Source organism: Oryctolagus cuniculus, chromosome 6 (assembly GCF_964237555.1).
Source record: "Oryctolagus cuniculus chromosome 6, mOryCun1.1, whole genome shotgun sequence".
Taxonomy (NCBI): domain Eukaryota; kingdom Metazoa; phylum Chordata; class Mammalia; order Lagomorpha; family Leporidae; genus Oryctolagus; species Oryctolagus cuniculus.
The window spans coordinates 22,504,827-22,522,208 of record NC_091437.1 but is presented as its reverse complement, the minus strand read 5'-3'; the positions used below and the strand labels follow the sequence as shown (position 1 = coordinate 22,522,208).

Below are 17,382 nucleotides of genomic sequence, written 5' to 3'. Positions count from 1 at the left end.
CCCTAAACGCGAAGGCGCCTCGGTCTCCAGCCGGCTACATCGCGCCTGCGCTGTGGCCCCTCGTTTGCGCCCCCTCTCCGGCCGTGCGCCCGACCCGGGTCCGCCGTGTGGCTGCGCAGCTTGCGTCCGGGCTCTTTCTCCGTCGGCTGCCCGCCGCCTCCTGACGCCGCGTGACGTCACCACGCCGGGCAGCCGCCATTACAGAGGCGAGCTCCGGAGCTAGGGCGAGCGGAGGAGGCGCAGCGGCCGGCGGCCGAGCACTGCGGGGAGAGCCAGCGGCCAGCGCCGGCGCCGAGCGACCGCCAGCGGCCAAGGAAGTACCCCCCGGGAGCCGGCGGCGGCGTGTGCGTGTGGCCCGTGTGCGGGCGGCGGCGCGGGAGCAGCGCAGAGCGGCAGCCGGTTGGGGCGGGTGGCATCATGGACGAGAAGGTGTTCACCAAGGAGCTGGACCAGTGGATCGAGCAGCTGAACGAGTGCAAGCAGCTGTCCGAGTCCCAGGTCAAGAGCCTCTGCGAGAAGGTGAGCTGCGCCCGGCCTGCCGGGGCCGCCGAGGAGGCGGTGTCCGTGAGGAGGGTGCAACATGGCGGAGGCCGCCGGCCGGGCCGAGCCTCCCCGACCGGCGCCCGGCCTGGCCTGGCCGGCGGCGGCTCCCGGACGACCCGACGCCCCCTGCCTCCCGCGCACGGATTGGCTGTCGTCGCCGCCTAAAATGGCGCCGTTCACCCGACGCCGGGTCTTGGGAGCCTGCGGGCCCGGGCTCCAGGCGGGGTGGCAGGAGGAGCGGAGACCCCGTGGCCAGGCCCGGGGACGGCTTGGGGCCCCCGGGTCGGCGGGCTGGGGTGCGTGGCCCGGGAGTGGGAGTGGGCCTCTGTGGTGCGCTGAGGGGCGTCTCGGAGCCCGCGCTGCCCGCAGCAGCCCCCAGAAGCAGGCTTGAGGGCCTGAGGCCCCGGCGTGACCGCCACCCGGGGGAGGGATAGTGTCCACCCGGCCCAGGCTCTGCCCCCGGAGACCTCTTGGAGGAGTGTCTTTAAGCATTTTTTTAAAAAAAAGCCTGTAACCTAATTTCTGCGAAGGTCATGGTAGTTCTAAGGGGACAGAGTATAACTTCTTTCTCAGAGTTGGAAGAAATGGGGAATTCGGTGAGTCATACTACATAAGGAGCTTCTGGGTTGGAAATCCAGTCAGTGTAACCTATGATTTATATGCTGACTCAAGCCGGGCAGTGAGGAACCCTTCTCTTGAGCCTAACATACTTGGCGTTTTGCCATTTGTTTTTAAAAATGAGCAACGTAACCTGGAAACGCGGCGAATTTTGTGCTCTCTTCGTTGAAAAAGTTCCATGCTTGTCCGTTTTGGGCTGCAAATGGTAGTAATACTTGCTAGTGAGCACTTTATCCCAGACGTTGCGCTTCAGGTTGAAATATCGTAAAGCGTTGGGAGTGGAATATTGTCCACGAAATAACATTGAATTTTGTGTTTTCTGTTACCAAAATCTGTTTTGGTTTTCCCCAGGGATTGGGGAAACGGAGTATCCATTAGCTGTACGTAATTTTTAATTTTTGTTAAGTTTCCCACAGTACACAAAATACTGATCTCCTTACGAACATATTAAATTTACCCTTTGCACAATTAACAGCATTTCATTTTAGCACAGAATTGTGGAGTACTGCCAGCATTGTGTGTTAGTGAAAAGAGTTTTTGGAGAACTGTTAACGCTGACTTGTTTGTGGTTCCATGTGAACATTAGGTTCATGTAGTGGAGGTTTCCAGACAAATCATGCTGTAAACTATTGGAATTTAAGTTAGATTTATTTCTCCCCGAGCCTGAACAGAGCACTAATAGTGGGGCAAGCACATCATCTGCTGGAGCTGGATCCTACGGCTCCAGTGTGTTGAATCTCCAGTTTCTTGACTTGAAATTCTCTCAGATCATATGAGGCTAGTCTTTACTTTTTAAAGATTTAGAAATAGGACTTTGAAAATTACTTAATGTGTATTGCCAGGTCTTAATTTCTAGCTTAATATAAATGATGACTTGACTGACTGCAGATTCAGAACTTTACGGACTGCACTTTGAGTCAGTGATTGGATGACTAGTCATTTGTGAAGAAAACACTGAGAAGGGAGACGGGGATGTAGTTGGAAGACCAGCAGTTGGGAGTTGGTCCTCTTCCTGCTCCTAAGTGAGTGATTTTGGTTAACTTCGGGGCAGACACTCAGATAGTCCTTGATTTCCTGTCTATAGAAGAAGGAATTAAAATGTATTCTGGGAGCTTTGGAGATTATGCAGTTTCATCTGAAATTAGTTCTTTGTGTTTAAAATTTTAGCACTTATTGAATATCCAAGATTGCATATGTTTATGGGAGCATGAAAAGCAGCAAAAAATAGTGATGTAAGGTTGATAGTTCAGAAAGTTCATGAAAGATGCCTATTACGAAAAAACTGCATGGATGGCAAAACTTTTGCATCCAAATAAACTTATAATTCTTTTCTCTATAAACTTTTTTTAAATTTATTTTATTTGAAAGATTTACAGAGAAGGAGAGCTCTTCCATCCACTGGTTCACTCCCCAAATGGCTGCAACAGCTGGAGCTGAACCAGTCCGAAGCCAGGAGCCAGGAGCTTCAGGGTCCCCCATGTGAGTTCAGGATCCCAAGCACTTGAGCCATCTTCCATTGCTTTCCCAGGGCATAGCAGAGAGCTGCATCAGAAGTAGAGCAGCTGGGACTCAAACTGGTGCCCATATGATGCTGGTGCTGCAAGGCCGGGGCTTTAACCTGTTGTGCCACAGTGCTGACCCCATGAATTTTTTTGAAGTGTCCTTGTATTGTCAAGGAGCTTTGAGTTGAGTTGGAAAGAAAGGTATGAATGGGTAGGAGCAGCAGGAGATGGAGCCTGCAAGTAGTGGGGGTTTTTCAGACTATAGAAGGTAATAGAGGGTGCCAAGGTGAGAGGGCTGATGCTTCATGGACTCCGTGTTCATGGTTTTTCCATGTCTTTGTGGAACATAGTTGTGACGTTAATTGACTTAGATCTCCATTGTTGTGTCCATGATTTCAGGTTTGAGATTCAGAAAGATGGAAATATTTATAGCTAGGTATTATGTAAAGGTTTCCATAGAATAGATCATTTTTGGTGGATGTCACTTCCACCCCACTTTTTATTCACCCATTGAGAGGCAGAGAGAGCACTCATTTACTGGTTCACTCCAAATGCCCACAGGCGCCAGAGCTGGGCCAGGCCAAAGCCTAGAACTTAGCATTCAGTCAGGGTCTTCCATGTGGAATACCAGGACCCAAGTATTTGGGACATCACTGCTCTGTCGTAGGGTGTGTATTAGCAGGAAGCTGGATTGGAAGCAGAGGAGCTGAAACTTAAACCAGGTGGTATATGGGTGTCCCAGTTGGTATCTTAGCCACTGTGCCAAATGCTTGTGCCTATTTCACCTCTATATTAATCTAAACTAGATTAATTTGAAGATGACTTGGTATCTTCAGTACAAGTTGTCTTTTCACTACTAAATTTGTGTGGGTGATAAGGTTGTTTGGCCTAGTGTTTTTTGTTTGTTTGTTTGTTTGTTTGTTTTGACAGGCAGAGTGGACAGTAAGAGAAAGGTCTTCCTTTACCGTTGGTTCACCCTCCAATGACCACTGCAGCACTGTGGCTGGCGCACCGTGCTGATCCGAAGCCAGGAGCCAGGTGCTTCTCCTGGTCTCCCATGCGGGTGCAGGACCCAGGCACTTGGGCCATCCTCCACTGCCCTCCCAGGCCACAGCAGAGAGCTGGACTGGAGGAGGAGCAACCGGGACAGAATCTGGCGCCCCAACCAGGACTAGAACCCGGAGTGCCGGCGCTGGCTGGCCTAGTGTTTAAGAGGCTCATTTCCAACGTCAGAGTACCTGGGTTTTACACCTGACTCCAGCTCCAGATTACAGCTTCCTGCTAATACACACCCTGAGAGGAAGCAATGATGGCTTAAATGATTGCCTCTCACGTGGGGGAACTGGATTGAGTTTTAGGCTTCCACCTTGAGCCCCAGCCAGCCAGGCTGTTGTGCATATGTGGGGAATGAGCCAGTGGATGCAGTGCTCACTTGCTCGTGTTCCTCTCTCTCCTCCTAATCCCCCCACTTAATTATTTAATCAGTCATTGGCTTTAAAGAAAATATTGGTGGAGCCGCTGTTGTTTCATTGTGGGTTAATCTGCCACCTGCAGTGGTGGCGTCCCATATGGGCACTGGTTCATGACTGGGCTGTTCTGCTTCCAGTCCAGCTCCCTTCCAATGACCTGGAAAAAGCAGTGGAAGATGGTTGGGCTCGTGCCACCCACATGGGAGACCTGGCTTCTCCCTTTAGCCTGGCCCAGGTGCTTACTGTTCCTGGCCATCTGGAGAGTGAATCAGTGGATGGAAGATCTGTCTCTGTCTCTCTGCCTTTCAAATAAATAAATACAGATTATTATTTATTTATAGACAGAGTTAGAGAGATCTTCCATCTGCTGGTTCACTCCCCAAATGACCACAATGGCCAGGGCTGGGCCAGACCAAAGCCAGGAGCCTGCAGCTTCTTCCTGTCTCCCACATGTGTGCGGAGACTCAAGCACCTGCACTTGAACTAGCACCCATGTGAGATGCCCAGTGCTGCAGATGGTGGATTAACCTGCTGAACCACTCCGCCGGCCCTAATAAATAGATCTTTTTAAACAATAAGAAAAATGTTTATATGACCAATGGTTTCTCTTGGTGAAAGCAGTTATACTCCTAGTGTTACTGCCTTCTAAATAGTGATTTTAAGACTGTTGAAGGGAGGCTGCCGCTGTACCATAGTGAGTAAAGCCGCCACCTGCAGTGTCAGCATCCTATATGGGCACTGGTTTCAAGACTGCACTGCTCCACTTCTGATCCAGCTCTCTGCCGTGGCCATGAAAGGCAGTAGAAAATGGCCCAAGTCCTTGGGTCCCTGTGCCCTCATGGGAAGACCCAAAGGCGGCCAATTGAGGAGTGAACCAGCAGCTGGAAGACTCCTCTCTCTGTGTAACTCTTTCAAATAAATAAGTAAATCTTAAAAAAAAAAAAACTGAATAATAGCTCCCAAACAAATGATTTAAAAAAAAAAAAAAGGCTGTTGAAGGTTTAATTAGTTTTCATTTAATGCATACTTGGTTCAGCCCTAGCTGTTGGAGGCATTTGGGAAGTGAACCGGGGTGGCCCCCAGCCTGGAGCTTCATCCAGGTCTCCCCCATGGATAACAGGGGCCCAGACAATTGGGCCATGTTCTGCTGCTTTTCTCAGGCCTTTAGCAGGGAGCTGGATTGGAACTAGAGCAGCTGGGACTTGAGCTGGTGCCCATAAGGGATCCTGGCATTGCTGGCATAGGCTGTACCTGTTACACCAGAATACATGTTCTTTGCTGTGGCCTGGGAAAACAGTGGAAGATGGCCCAAGTGCTTGGGCCCCTGCACCCCTGTGGGAGACCCGGAGGAAGCTCCTGGCTTTGGATTGACACAGCTCTGGCCATTTTGGCTATTTGGAGAGTGAACCAGTGAATGGAAGACCTCTCTCTGCCTCTGCCTCTCTGTAAATCTGCCTTTCAAATAAATAAATCAGTCTTCTTTAAAAATACATAGTAGAATATTTAAAAATATTTAATGGATAATTATTTGCTAGAAATTGATAATTTCTTCAATTCTAAGAAAGAATGATGATTATAAAAGCCTCCTGAAGCTACCTAATTAGAATGAAATTTTGAGTGAAATAGTAGAAGTACATCATAAGAACTTGTGATTACATTTTTAATTACATTTTTTAAAGGTAACATTAAGATTTATTTTAAATCTTAATATTTATGGGACTGGTGCCGTGGTGCAGTAGATTAATCCTCCGCCGGCCGCACCAGCATCCCATTTGGGTGCCCGTTCTAGTCCTAGCTGCTCCTCTTTCAGTGCATCTCTCTGCTGTGGCCTGGGAAAGCAGCAGAAGATGGCCCAAGTGCTTGGGCCCATGCACCCACATGGGAGAGCACCTGGCTCCTGGCTTCAGATTGGCACAGCTCCGGCTCTTCAGGCTATTAGGGGAGTGAACCAACAGAAGGAAGACCTTTCTCTGTGTCCCTCCTTCTCACTGTCTGTAACTCTACCTCACAAATAAATAAATAAAATCTTTTAAAAAATCTTAATATTTAATAGTGTGTACAGTGTACCGTGTCGTTAGTGGATCATCATTTGTTGGTTCTTAAGAACTTTGTGAGTGAATGCAGTTGTGTCTTGGGCAGTAGTCCTCTTGTATCAATAATTGGCCTGGTATGTTTCTGTCTAAAAATTGAAAGAAGTAGTATCCACATGATTTTATATGCACTACAAGAAGCAGTGACCTTAGCAGTGTTTTAAAGTGGGTATAATTTTTATTTTTGTGCTTTCAAGTCTTATTAAACATGTAGAGAATGTTGTTTGATAGCCAGGTTTTTTTCCAAAGGAGTTGTTTGCCTAGGTATGCTGTTTTCCATTGCTGTACAAGTGCTATAAATAAATTGTGGTCATTAAGTCTTCGTTTAGTTTTAACATTTGTTACATGGGCATGGGAAAAGCAAACTGTTTCTTTCTCATTAGATGAGCTAGAAAAGATTTGATCAAAACTAAATTCTTACTTGAAATGGGTAGCATTTGTGTGAGTGTTTGTGTTTAATTTAAAAGACTGGCTCATATCCGTAGAATTAATTTGAGTGTTGAGGATTGGTGGGGAAGCATGTTAGAGAATTCTACTTTGATCATACTTTTCACAGCTATTGTTCTCAGTTGTTAGAAAGCAAAGACTCAGAAAAGTAAAGTAACTTGACTGCAGATTGTCTAGGTTTATGGATTTCATTTCCAGTGTTCTCTTATTGCTTCCCAGAAATGTAGTGTTGATAAAGAAAGACATCGCAGTAGGTATTGTTGTGCAGTGGTTAAACTGCGATGCCATGATTCCACACACAGTGCCAGTTCAAGTCCTACTGCTCTTCCATTCCAGCTCCTTGCTAATGTACCTAGGAAAGCAGAAGATGATGGCCCAGATGCTTGGGCCCATGCCACTCATTTGGGAGACTGGGATGGTGTTCCTGGCTCCCAACTTTGGCCTGCCCCAGCCATGGTCTTGGAGGCCATTTATGAAGTGAACCACTGAATGGAAAATCCCTGTCTCCCTTTCAGATAAATAAATCTTTTTTAAAAAAATGCTGAAACTGGCATTGTTATGCAATGGGCTAAGCCGCCATCTGCAACACCAGAATCCCATAGGAACTCTGGTGTGAGTCCTGGCTGTTCCACTTCTGATCCAACTGCCCACTAATGGCCTGGGAATGCAGCACTTGGGACCCTGCACCTATCTGGGAGATGCAGAAGAAACTCCAAGACAAAGGAGAATTGGGACCAAGCTGAATTGTAGGATCATTATTATAAAATGAAGCATTATTAGTTGCTTGAAAGCTTCCTTTTCATGTCTTTTACTGTTCTTCCACTTTGTTGTGGAAACTGATTATTCTTCACTTTGGGATGTGGCTAACTACATTTACCCCTAACATGAGACTGGTGAGATGAAAACCCTGGGTCATTTTCTGTGTATTCTCAGATGGCATAAATAATGATCTCAAGACTGAGCTCTGAAAATATTGTAATAAAGTATAACTGGCTTACGTATTGTTCACTGCAGATTATGAAGTGCTCTTTTTTTTTTTTTTGGACAGGCAAAGTGGATAGTGAGAGAGACAGAGAAAGGTCTTCCTTTTTGCCGTTGGTTCACCCTCCAGTGGCCGCTGCGGCCAGCGCACTGCGGCTGGCACACCGCGCTGATCCGAAGGCAGGAGCCAGGTGCTTCTCCTGGTCTCCCATGGGGTGCAGGGTCCAAGCACTTGGGCCATCCTCCACTGCCTTCCCTGGCCACAGCAGAGAGCTGGCCTGGAAGAGGGACAACCGGGACAGAATCCGGCGCCCCAACCGGAACTAGAACCCGGTGTGCCGGCACCGCAAGGTGGAGGATTAGCCTGTTGAGCCGCAGTGCCGGCCAGTGCTCTTTTCATACTCATAACTTTCACAGTCGTGTGCATGTGTGTTTCTTGATCGCCCTGGCATGAGCAGTACTGCAGTTTTAGGGTAACTTAATGAGGAAGCACAGAAGAGATGAATGGCCATAGTTTTCAAACAGGTCCTCAGTGCTTTCTGTTTTTTCCATCTGGGGCCAAGATTTCTTTATCTTTAAAACTTCACAGTCTGAAGCTGGAATTGCAGCATAACAGGTAAAACTGCTGCCTGCAATGCTGAAATCCCATATTGGTATCAGTTCATGTACCAGCTGATCGACTTCTAATCCAGCTCCCTTCTAGTGGCCTGGCAAAAGCAGTAGAAGATGGCTGAAATACTTGGGCCACCCAGACGGGAGACCCAGATGAAGCTCCTGGCTTTGGCCTGGCTCAGCCTTGGTTATTATTTTCTCTTGAGTATACAGTGGATGGAAGACCTCCCTGTTGCTCCCTCTCTAATTCTGACTTTGAGATAAATTTTTTAAAAAGGCTTGAAACTCATGCCATGGAAAGAGTGGATCCTGGAGGATGACTTCACCAGGCTGGTGTTTCTGGCTTATGGCAGCAGGTGTTTGCTCTGCTCTCATTGGAATTAATTTCTGTGTGTTAGTGCCATTCATGTGGTTTGAAAGACAAGCTAGAAAGTCCAGGAGACGGCTTGGGTTGGGAAGGTGGTGGGGTCTTTATCATGGGTGCTAAGGAGAGAGAGGTAGAATTACATGTGAAGAGTTGACTCTTTACTTTCTGCTTTGACCCGTTTGTTTCATTTCCATTTTTTTTTCATTCATTTATCATTATTAGTCTTGTCTGGAAAAGCCCTCAGCCTGTGTTCTTATATACAAGCAATATCTGAGTTGAACTAGGAAGAGGAAGGTTTTTATTTATTTATTTTTAAGATTTATTTATCTGAAAGGCAGAGTTGGAGAGAGAGAGGTCTTTTATCTGCTGGTTCACTGCCCAAATGACCACAGTGGGCAGAGCTGAGTTGATCTGAAGCCAGGAGCCAGGAGCTTCTTCTGGGTCTACCACGTGGGTTCAGGGGCCCAAGCACTTGGACCATCTTCTGCTTTCCCAGGCCATAGCAGAGAGCTGTTTTGAAAGTGGAGCAGCTGGGTCTTGAACTGACATCCATATGGGATGCCTACACTGCAGGCAGCAGCAGCTTTGTTTTTAAAAGCGTGCTTCTGGAGCAGAGGTGATAGGCTGGGCTAAAAAGGTAGAGAGTCTTTCCCTGCTATAAATGACTAGAAAATGGGGTCTGAAAGAAAGTAGAGTCCAATGTGTTAGCTGCTTCCTTCTTTCACAGTAGAAAGTTGCTGTTGTAGGCTGTGGTTTGGGATGAGTGAACAAGACCTTGGCAGAGATGTCTATCTGAATCTGGATCTTTTCAGAACTGCACATGATCGCCTGACATTGGCTCCTGCACTCCTTTTTCATTCTGTAGATGAGAAATCTTAACCTTCAATTGTGGAGGTTTAAAAGAGGCTGCAAACCTTTGGTCTAGGCTGCCTCTGGGGGACGGAGAAGTTGTTCTAAAGGCATGCAAAGTGTGGTTCACACAGTTTACAAAGTGTCAGTGATGCTGTTAACCATTGTAAAATATATAGTTGTTTTTGAAATTTATTTTACTAGTATCAAGCCCTTATTTCTTGAGTTATTTTTACTATTTAATCTTGTATAAATAGCATTATATTTTTTTAGTGAGTGGAAATTTGTAGGTTTGCTTTTTGATTTAATTAGTAGAGTTTGGGGGAAGTCAGGAGGTTGACCTCATAGTTAGCTCTACATAGGGAACATTTTAGAACGTGTTGGTGGTGACCAAGTCACTTACTTGTAGTCAGCTGTCATCTGCAAATGAGCAGTAATTCCCGTTGTCTCTTTCTGCTGGGTAGCGTTGACTTAAGTAGATTTTTAGTGATGGAAGAAACTTTAAAAAGCCATCTAGAGCTCTGGTAGATGAAGGAAGAGACTGGGATCCAAAGTAACTGACTCTTGGTCATGATGGATGTTTGTGAGAGTTTAAAAACAACTAGATGCAGCAACATTCTTGATAGTTTGGTAGTTCAGCATTTTTTTTTAACCTGTGCAGGAATGATTGGAAATTTTCTTTTCTTTTTTTTTTTTTTATTTTTTGACAGGCAGAGTGGACAGTGAGAGAGAGAGACAGAGAGAGAAAGGTCTTCCTTTGCCGTTGGTTCACCCTCCAATGGCCGCCGCTGCAGCTGGCGCACCGCGCTGATCCGATGGCAGGAACCAGGATCCAGGTGCTTTTCCTGGTCTCCCATGGGGTGCAGGGCCCAAGCACCTGGGCCATCCTCCACTGCACTCCCTGGCCATAGCAGAGAGCTGGCCTGGAAGAGGGGCAACCGGGACAGAATCCGGCGCCCCAACCGGGACTAGAACCCGGTGTGCCGGCGCCACAAGGCGGAGGATTAGCCTATTGAGCCACGGTGCCGGCCCGGAAATTTTCTTTTCTAAATACTTACTTATTTATCATAACAAAGGCAGAGTTAGATATCGAATCATCTTCTGATTTACTCCCCAAAATGTTTTTTTTTTGCAACGGGCAGGACTAGGCCAAGTCGAAGCTAGGAGCCTGAGACTTCATCTGGGTCTTCCATGTGAGTTCAGGAGCCCAAGCACTTGGGCCAACCTCTGCTGCTTTTCCCCATTCATTAGCAGGAAGATGGATCAGAAGTGGAGCAGCTGGGACTGAAACCTGCACTGCAGGTGGCAGCTTCCCCTGCTGTGCCACAGTGCCACCCCCATTTGGAAATGTTTACATGTGCATGTGCCTGTGTAGGTTGGATGGTAAAGACTGAGTGGGTCACTCCTCTTAGGGTCAAAAGTGGAAAAAAGCAAAGTCTATTTTTATACAACTTTAGAATATCCTTTATTCCAAACATTTTTTTCAGTTATACCCTAAGCCTTAAAGCCAAACAGCAAAAATTTTAATTATGGTCATACAGATTTTTTTTTTTTTTGACAGGCAGAGTGGACAGTGAGAGAGAGAGAGAGAGAGAAAGGTCTTCCTTTTGCCGTTGGTTCACCCTCCAATGGCCGCCGCGGTCGGCGCGCTGCGGCCGGCGCACCGCGCTGATCCGATGGCAGGAGCCAGGATCCAGGTGCTTTTCCTGGTCTCCCATGGGGTGCAGGGCCCAAGCACCTGGGCCATCCTCTACTGCACTCCCTGGCCACAGCAGAGAGCTGGCCTGGAAGAGGGGCAACCGGGACAGAATCCGGTGCCCTGACCGGGACTAGAACCCGGTGTGCCGGCGCCGCTAGGCGGAGGATTAGCCTAGTGAGCCGCGGCGCCGGCTTATGGTCATACAGATTTTAATCAAAGAAGATCGAAACGCTTCATGAAATATTAGAGGCATCTCTTAAGTGTAATTAATATGTGAGACAAGTAATATGAAGAAAGGTTTGATAGTTGAATATAATTACCTCAAAACTCATTTGCTTCCCGGTCTAGTAATTGATTCTGTCATATTTTATGTATCCCTCCATCCATCCATTTGGGTAAAACAAGTTATAAAGAACATGAAGTATTTTTGCACAATTACAAAAATGACATTAAAGAAATTTACCTTTCTTGCATAAAAACCACATGAAGTGACATAGAATTCTCTTTGGATATTGGAAAATGCTATTGCGAAGGTAATCATTGTATTCAAAAATTCTCAAATGACTTTCTGTTCTGCTTAAACTGAAAAATCAAAAATTAGTTGCGTTTTTTCAGCTTTGTTTAGTTTACTTGAAAGAACAACATGGAGAGAGACCGACAGAGATCTTTTGAGAGAGCTTCCGTTTACTGGTTCACTCCTCAGATGCCCCCAGTAGTCTAAGGCTGGGCAATCTGAAAGGAATCTGGAACTCTGGTCTTCAGTGTGGGTTATAAGGACTCAAGTACTTGATCGATAATCTGTTGCCTTCTAGGACTCATTATTAGGAAGCTGGATCAGAAGCGGAGGAGCTGGGCTCTGATCATGCTCCAGAATAGGATGCGGGCATCCCAGGTGGTGCCCCCAGCTTTGCTTCTTTAAAGCTGTGTTGGTAGATGTGTCCAGCTCTGTGAAATGTAAAATTGATTGTTCAGTGAATGATAGAATTAATGCCAGATTTTTGATAGTAAGATGACTCTCAGAAAACAAAAGTTGCTTTGTCAAATAATACTTTTATGAAGAGGTGTCTGGTTTTGACTTTGATCCCACAGAGAAGATGTGTTGAGACTAGTGTTGGCTTCTTTGCTTAAAAGAGTTGTGGATAGTTGCTTCTGCTTCAAATGACTTTCCACCAGGACAGCATTACGATATAAAAAAGATAACTTGCGTTTCTTCAGTAGAACAAGTCAGAAGGGGCAGGTGTTGTGGCACACTGTTGTGGTAAAAATGCCATTTGTGATAGCATCCCATATCTGGATGCTTATTTGAGTCCCAGCTAGACCACTTCTGATCTAACTCCCTGTTAATGCACTGGAAAGCAACAGAGAATGGCGCAAGTACTGAACCAGCAGAGGGAAAAAAATTTTTATTTTTAAGAATATGTTTGTTTATTTGAAAGGATTCTAGAGAGAGGGAAAGATCGTCTGTTTGCTGGTTCACTCCACATATGGCTGCAACAGCCAGGGCTGGGTCAGGCTGAAGCCAGGAACCAGGAATTTCATCTGGGTCTCCCACATGGGTGCAGGGTCCCAAGTGTTAGGGCCATGTTCTGCTGCTTTACCCAGGAAGTGGAGTAGCCAGGACACAAAACAATCGCCCTTATGGGATGCTGGCATCTCATGCTGTAGTTTTACCTACACTACAATGCTAGTCCTGAGGGGAGAACTCTGTTTCTTTTTCTCTCAGTTGGCCTGTCAAATAAATAAAACAAAATTTTTTAAGACAAATCATTGGTCATCTGATGAATGTCAACATATATTCCTCAGCGTTGACCTTGAGATTCTGATGTTACTGGTTTTATACTAATTGCTTTATAGGAGTACTTTGTTTTGAAAAAAAGTCAACTTTAATGTATACGTTTAAGAAGATGCTTGTAGAGGCATGCTTTCCAGTGAAGACACAGCTTGGTGCACTCACTTTACAAAGCCAGACTTTGAATACCCACTCTGCTTCTGTTTCCAGTTTCATGCTGATTAAGCTCTCACACCGTTGGAGGCATTAAGTGATGGTGTAAGTGCTTTGCTCCCTCTCCCCACATGGGAGACTTTGATTGAGTTTTGGCTGCAGGCTTTAGCCTAGCCTAGCCCTGGCTCTTGTGGGCATTTGGAGAGTGAACCAGTGGATGGAAGATCTCTCTTTGTCTTTCAAATAAAAATGAAAAGAAAAAAATTTTTTAAGAAATGCTTTTAGTTTTATATCCTGACCCCTTTCAAATTGGTGATAACAGAAATGGATATTGACCCCCAAGACTCAGCTAGCATTTGAAGTAATGCATTCCTCGGTACACCTTACTGCCAGCATGGGTGCTGCTGTGTGATTGTTTTTTGAAACTAAGAGAAATACTGCTGGAGAGCCTGATACAGAGTTACTTTAACAGTTGTCCTTGGGTGTTTTCCCAGGAGTATTATGCTCTCCCACAAAGCACTTGACTTCTCTCAGGTGGCCTTGCTTGAAATGACATGATCTGATTTGGAGCACCCTCCTCCTTAAGGCTTAAAGAGAAAAAAGGTTGTTATCTCAGTCTCATGTTTTCTGTGAGAAAGCTCTTGTTTGAAATGTTACCTGTTCTCAATAGTAAAGGAGAGAAAATCCTGTTAGATGTTTGCCATATGTATTCAACATTGATAATTGCATTTTAAAGAATTAGAAAAATGCTTTTGTAACTCTGTATGCCTTGGAAATGGTGCTGTGGTGTGCCTGGTTAAGTTGCTGCCAGTAGCACCCAAGCATCTGATATAGGTGTTGGTTCAATTCCCAGCTGCTCTACTTCCAATTCAGCTTCCTGCTAACACGCTTGGGAAAGCAGCTGAAAATGTCCCAAATGTTGGGCCCCTGCACCCACGTGGGAGACCCAGAAGAAGCTTCTGGCTCCTGGCCTCAGTGTACCACAAACCTGGCTATTATGGCCATCTGGGGGAGTGAACCAGTGGATGGGAAGATTGATGTCTGTCTTTCGCTCTTTCTCTAACTCAGCCTCTCTCTTTAACTCATCCTATCAAGTAAAATAAATGAATCTTGAAAGAAAAAATAAAAATCTCTAACACAGTTCAGTGATTGTTTGATTATGCAGTATTCCAGAATATCTCGAGGTCATTTTTTTTTTTTTTTACTTTAAAAAAATTTTTATTTGTTTTTTAAGGAATACAGATTTCATGAGTACAACTTTAGGAATATAGTTCTTCCTACCATATCAGCCCTCCCACCCATACTCCCACTTGTCCTCCTCCTTTCTCTGCCCTTGCCAGTCCCATTCTCCATTAAGATTCATTTTCAATTAACTTTGTACACAGAAGACCTATCTGTTTATTTGAAAGTTAGCGGGGTGGGGGGAGGTCTTCCAACCACGGATTCATTCTGCATATGGCCAGGGCTGGACCAGGCCAAAGACAGGAGCCCAAAACACTTGGGTCATTTTCTGCTGCTTTTTCCTAGGCAGTTAGCAGGGAGCTGTATCAAAAGTAGAGCAGCTGGCTGTTGAGAAACAGTTTGTTCTTTTGCTTACAACTTAGTAAAAAATGAGAATAGGAGAGGAAGGAGGAAGAAGAGTGGGCATGTGGGTGGGAGGGTGGGTATAGTGGGAAAAATCACTGGTTCCTAAAGTTGTATTTATGAAATGCATGAAGTTTGTATTCCTTAAATAAAAAGTTTCTTTGGGGGGAAAAAAGGAAGAAGAAGTAGAGCAGCTTGGATATGAACTGGTGCCCATATGGGATGCTGGCCTATCAGGCAGCAGGTTAACCTGTGATACCATAACACAGGCCCCCTCAAAATCATTATTAAACGTCTTATCTTTCCGATTTTAGCTTATGTGCTGCCTAAGGGAGCATATAGTAAACATTTAAAGAGTTCCTTCATGTCATAATGCTTTTACTTGTGTTTGGGTTTAAGGCACTGATAAAAAAGAAGCTTGAGTAGTTTTCATGTAATCCTAGGATTGAAGTCTCAATGTAAAACTGGGGCCGACATACCACATGCCTCGTGCTAATGGCCTGGGAAAAGAAACGGAAGGTAGCCCAAAGTATTTGCGTTCCTACCACCCTCACGGAAGACCCAGATACAGCCTCTAGCTCAGCCCCAGCCATTGCAGCCATCTCAGGAGGTAACCAGCAGATGGAAGATCTCTGTCTGTTCTCTCTGTAAGAAATACTGTTAGAAAACAGCAAGGCAGGGGCCCGCGCTGTGGCGTAGTGGGTTAAGCCGCTGCCTGCAGTGCCAGCATCCCATATAGGCACCAGTTCTAGTCCTGGCTTCTCCACTTTGGGTTCAGCTCTCTGCTATGTCCTGGGAAAGCAGCAGAAGATGGCCCAAGTCATTGGGCCCCACCCGTGTGGAAGACCCAGAAGAAGCTCCGGAGTTCGGATCAGCACAGCTCTGCCCATTGCAGCCATCTGGGGAAGGAACTAGTGGTTGGAAGAATCTCCCTTCCTCCTTCCCTCTCTCCCTCTCTCTCTCTAACTCTGCCTTTCACATAAGTAAATAGATATTGAAAAAAAAGGGAAAGAAAACAGCAAGGCAATAATAGCTTTTCTTTTTGACTGTTGTAGTAGAAAAATCACAGAGAAGAAAAATTTTGATTATACTCATGTTTACAAAGTAAGAGAAACAAAATGCCAAAAAGTTGATTTAGATGACAGATTAAACCATTGTTTATACTGTAAGTACATCATGTAGCTTTTAGGATTAGCTACTCAGAGAACACTTGTGGATATTTTATCTAAGAAGAAAAATAACTGGTAGTAAGTCAACATGGAGCTAAAAGTTTGAATTTAGAAATTGAAGACACCAGTTAAATCAGTGAGATATATTTTTACATTTGAGATAGCATAATGGGTACTCTGTGTGTGTATGAATATTTATTTATTTATTTGAAAGGGAGAATTGGAGATCTTCCATCCACTGGTTTGTTTCTTAAATCTCCCCAGTTGCCAGGGCTGGACCAAACGGAAACCAGGAGGCTGGAACTCAATCCAGGTCTCCCACATAGGTAACAGGGACCAAAGTACTTGAGCCACCATCTGCTGTCAAACCAGGCGGTCGTGGCATGCAGGCTGGACCATGCATCTGCCCCAATTACAGTATTTTCTAAATGTTTAAATTCTTGTGCAGATGTTAATTGTATTAGTTGAGAGATTGAATGGCTTCAAGTTTGATACGTGTGTTTTGCTTCTGCCTTTGCATAATTTGGGTAGCGTGAGGCTTTAAATCACAGGAGTCAGTGAGGCTGGTGTTTTGGCCTAGTGGGTAAAGCTGCAGGCTGACAATATGTTTGGGTGCCAGTTTGAGTTCCAGCTGCTCCAATTCCTATCCAACTCCCTGCTAATGAGCTTGGGAAAGCAGAAGATGATCCAAGTTCTTGGGCGCCTGCACTGAAGTGAGAGACTCAGAAGAAGCTCCTGGCTTCAAACTGGCCACAGCCCTGGCAAGTGTAGCCAACTAGGGAGTGAAACAGCAGATGAAATTTTGTGCTCTTTCTTTCTCTCTCTCTCTCTCTCTCTCACTCTCTCTCACTCTCTCACTGTGCCTTTCAAATAAATTAAATGTGAAAGTACTTTGAAAATCTGATTCTGCTACTTTATTTTTTTTAAAGATTTATTTATTTGTTTGAAAGGCACACAGACTCAGAGATGCATGGATATATTTTCCACCTACTGCTTTGCTTCTGAAATAGCCTCAGTACTTGGCTCTGGGCCAAGCCAGAGCCAGGAGCTAATAACTCCGTCCGGTTCTGCCCTGTGGATGTAGGGGCCCAAGCACTTGGGTCATCTTCTACAGCTTTCCCAGGTGCATTAGCATGGAGCTGGATCAGAAGTAGAGCAAGGGCCGGCACTGTGGCAAAGTGGACTAAGCTTCCACCTGTGGCATTGTCAGAATCCCATATGAGTTCGGCTACTCCTCTTCTAATCTAGTTCTCTGCTGTGACCTGGGAAAGCAGTAGATGACCCAAGTGCTTGGGTCTCTGCACCTGTGTGGAAGATCCAGGAGAAGCTCCTGGGTTGGAATTGGCCAAGCTCTAGCCATTGCAGCCATTTGGGGAGTGAGCCAGCAGATGGAAGACCTTTCACTCTGTTTCTCCCTCTCGGTAATTTTACTTCTCAAATAAATAAATGAAATCTTAAAAAAAAAAAAAAAAAAAAAAAAAGTAGAGCAACCAGAACTTTAATTGCTGCC

General features: G+C 45.5%; 1 protein-coding gene across 1 annotated transcript in view; it reads left to right on the top strand.

Moving 5' to 3' along the window:
- Nucleotides 1-283: 283 nt before the first annotated feature.
- The window catches only part of PPP2CA (protein phosphatase 2 catalytic subunit alpha), a gene marked incomplete at its 5' end in the record, with an annotated part of 28,233 nt that continues 11,134 nt past the window's right edge, over nt 284-17,382 (top strand). Inside the window, 1 exon segment of the mRNA NM_001101686.1 lies at nt 284-519. Within this exon segment, the coding sequence (NP_001095156.1) occupies nt 418-519 (102 nt within the window).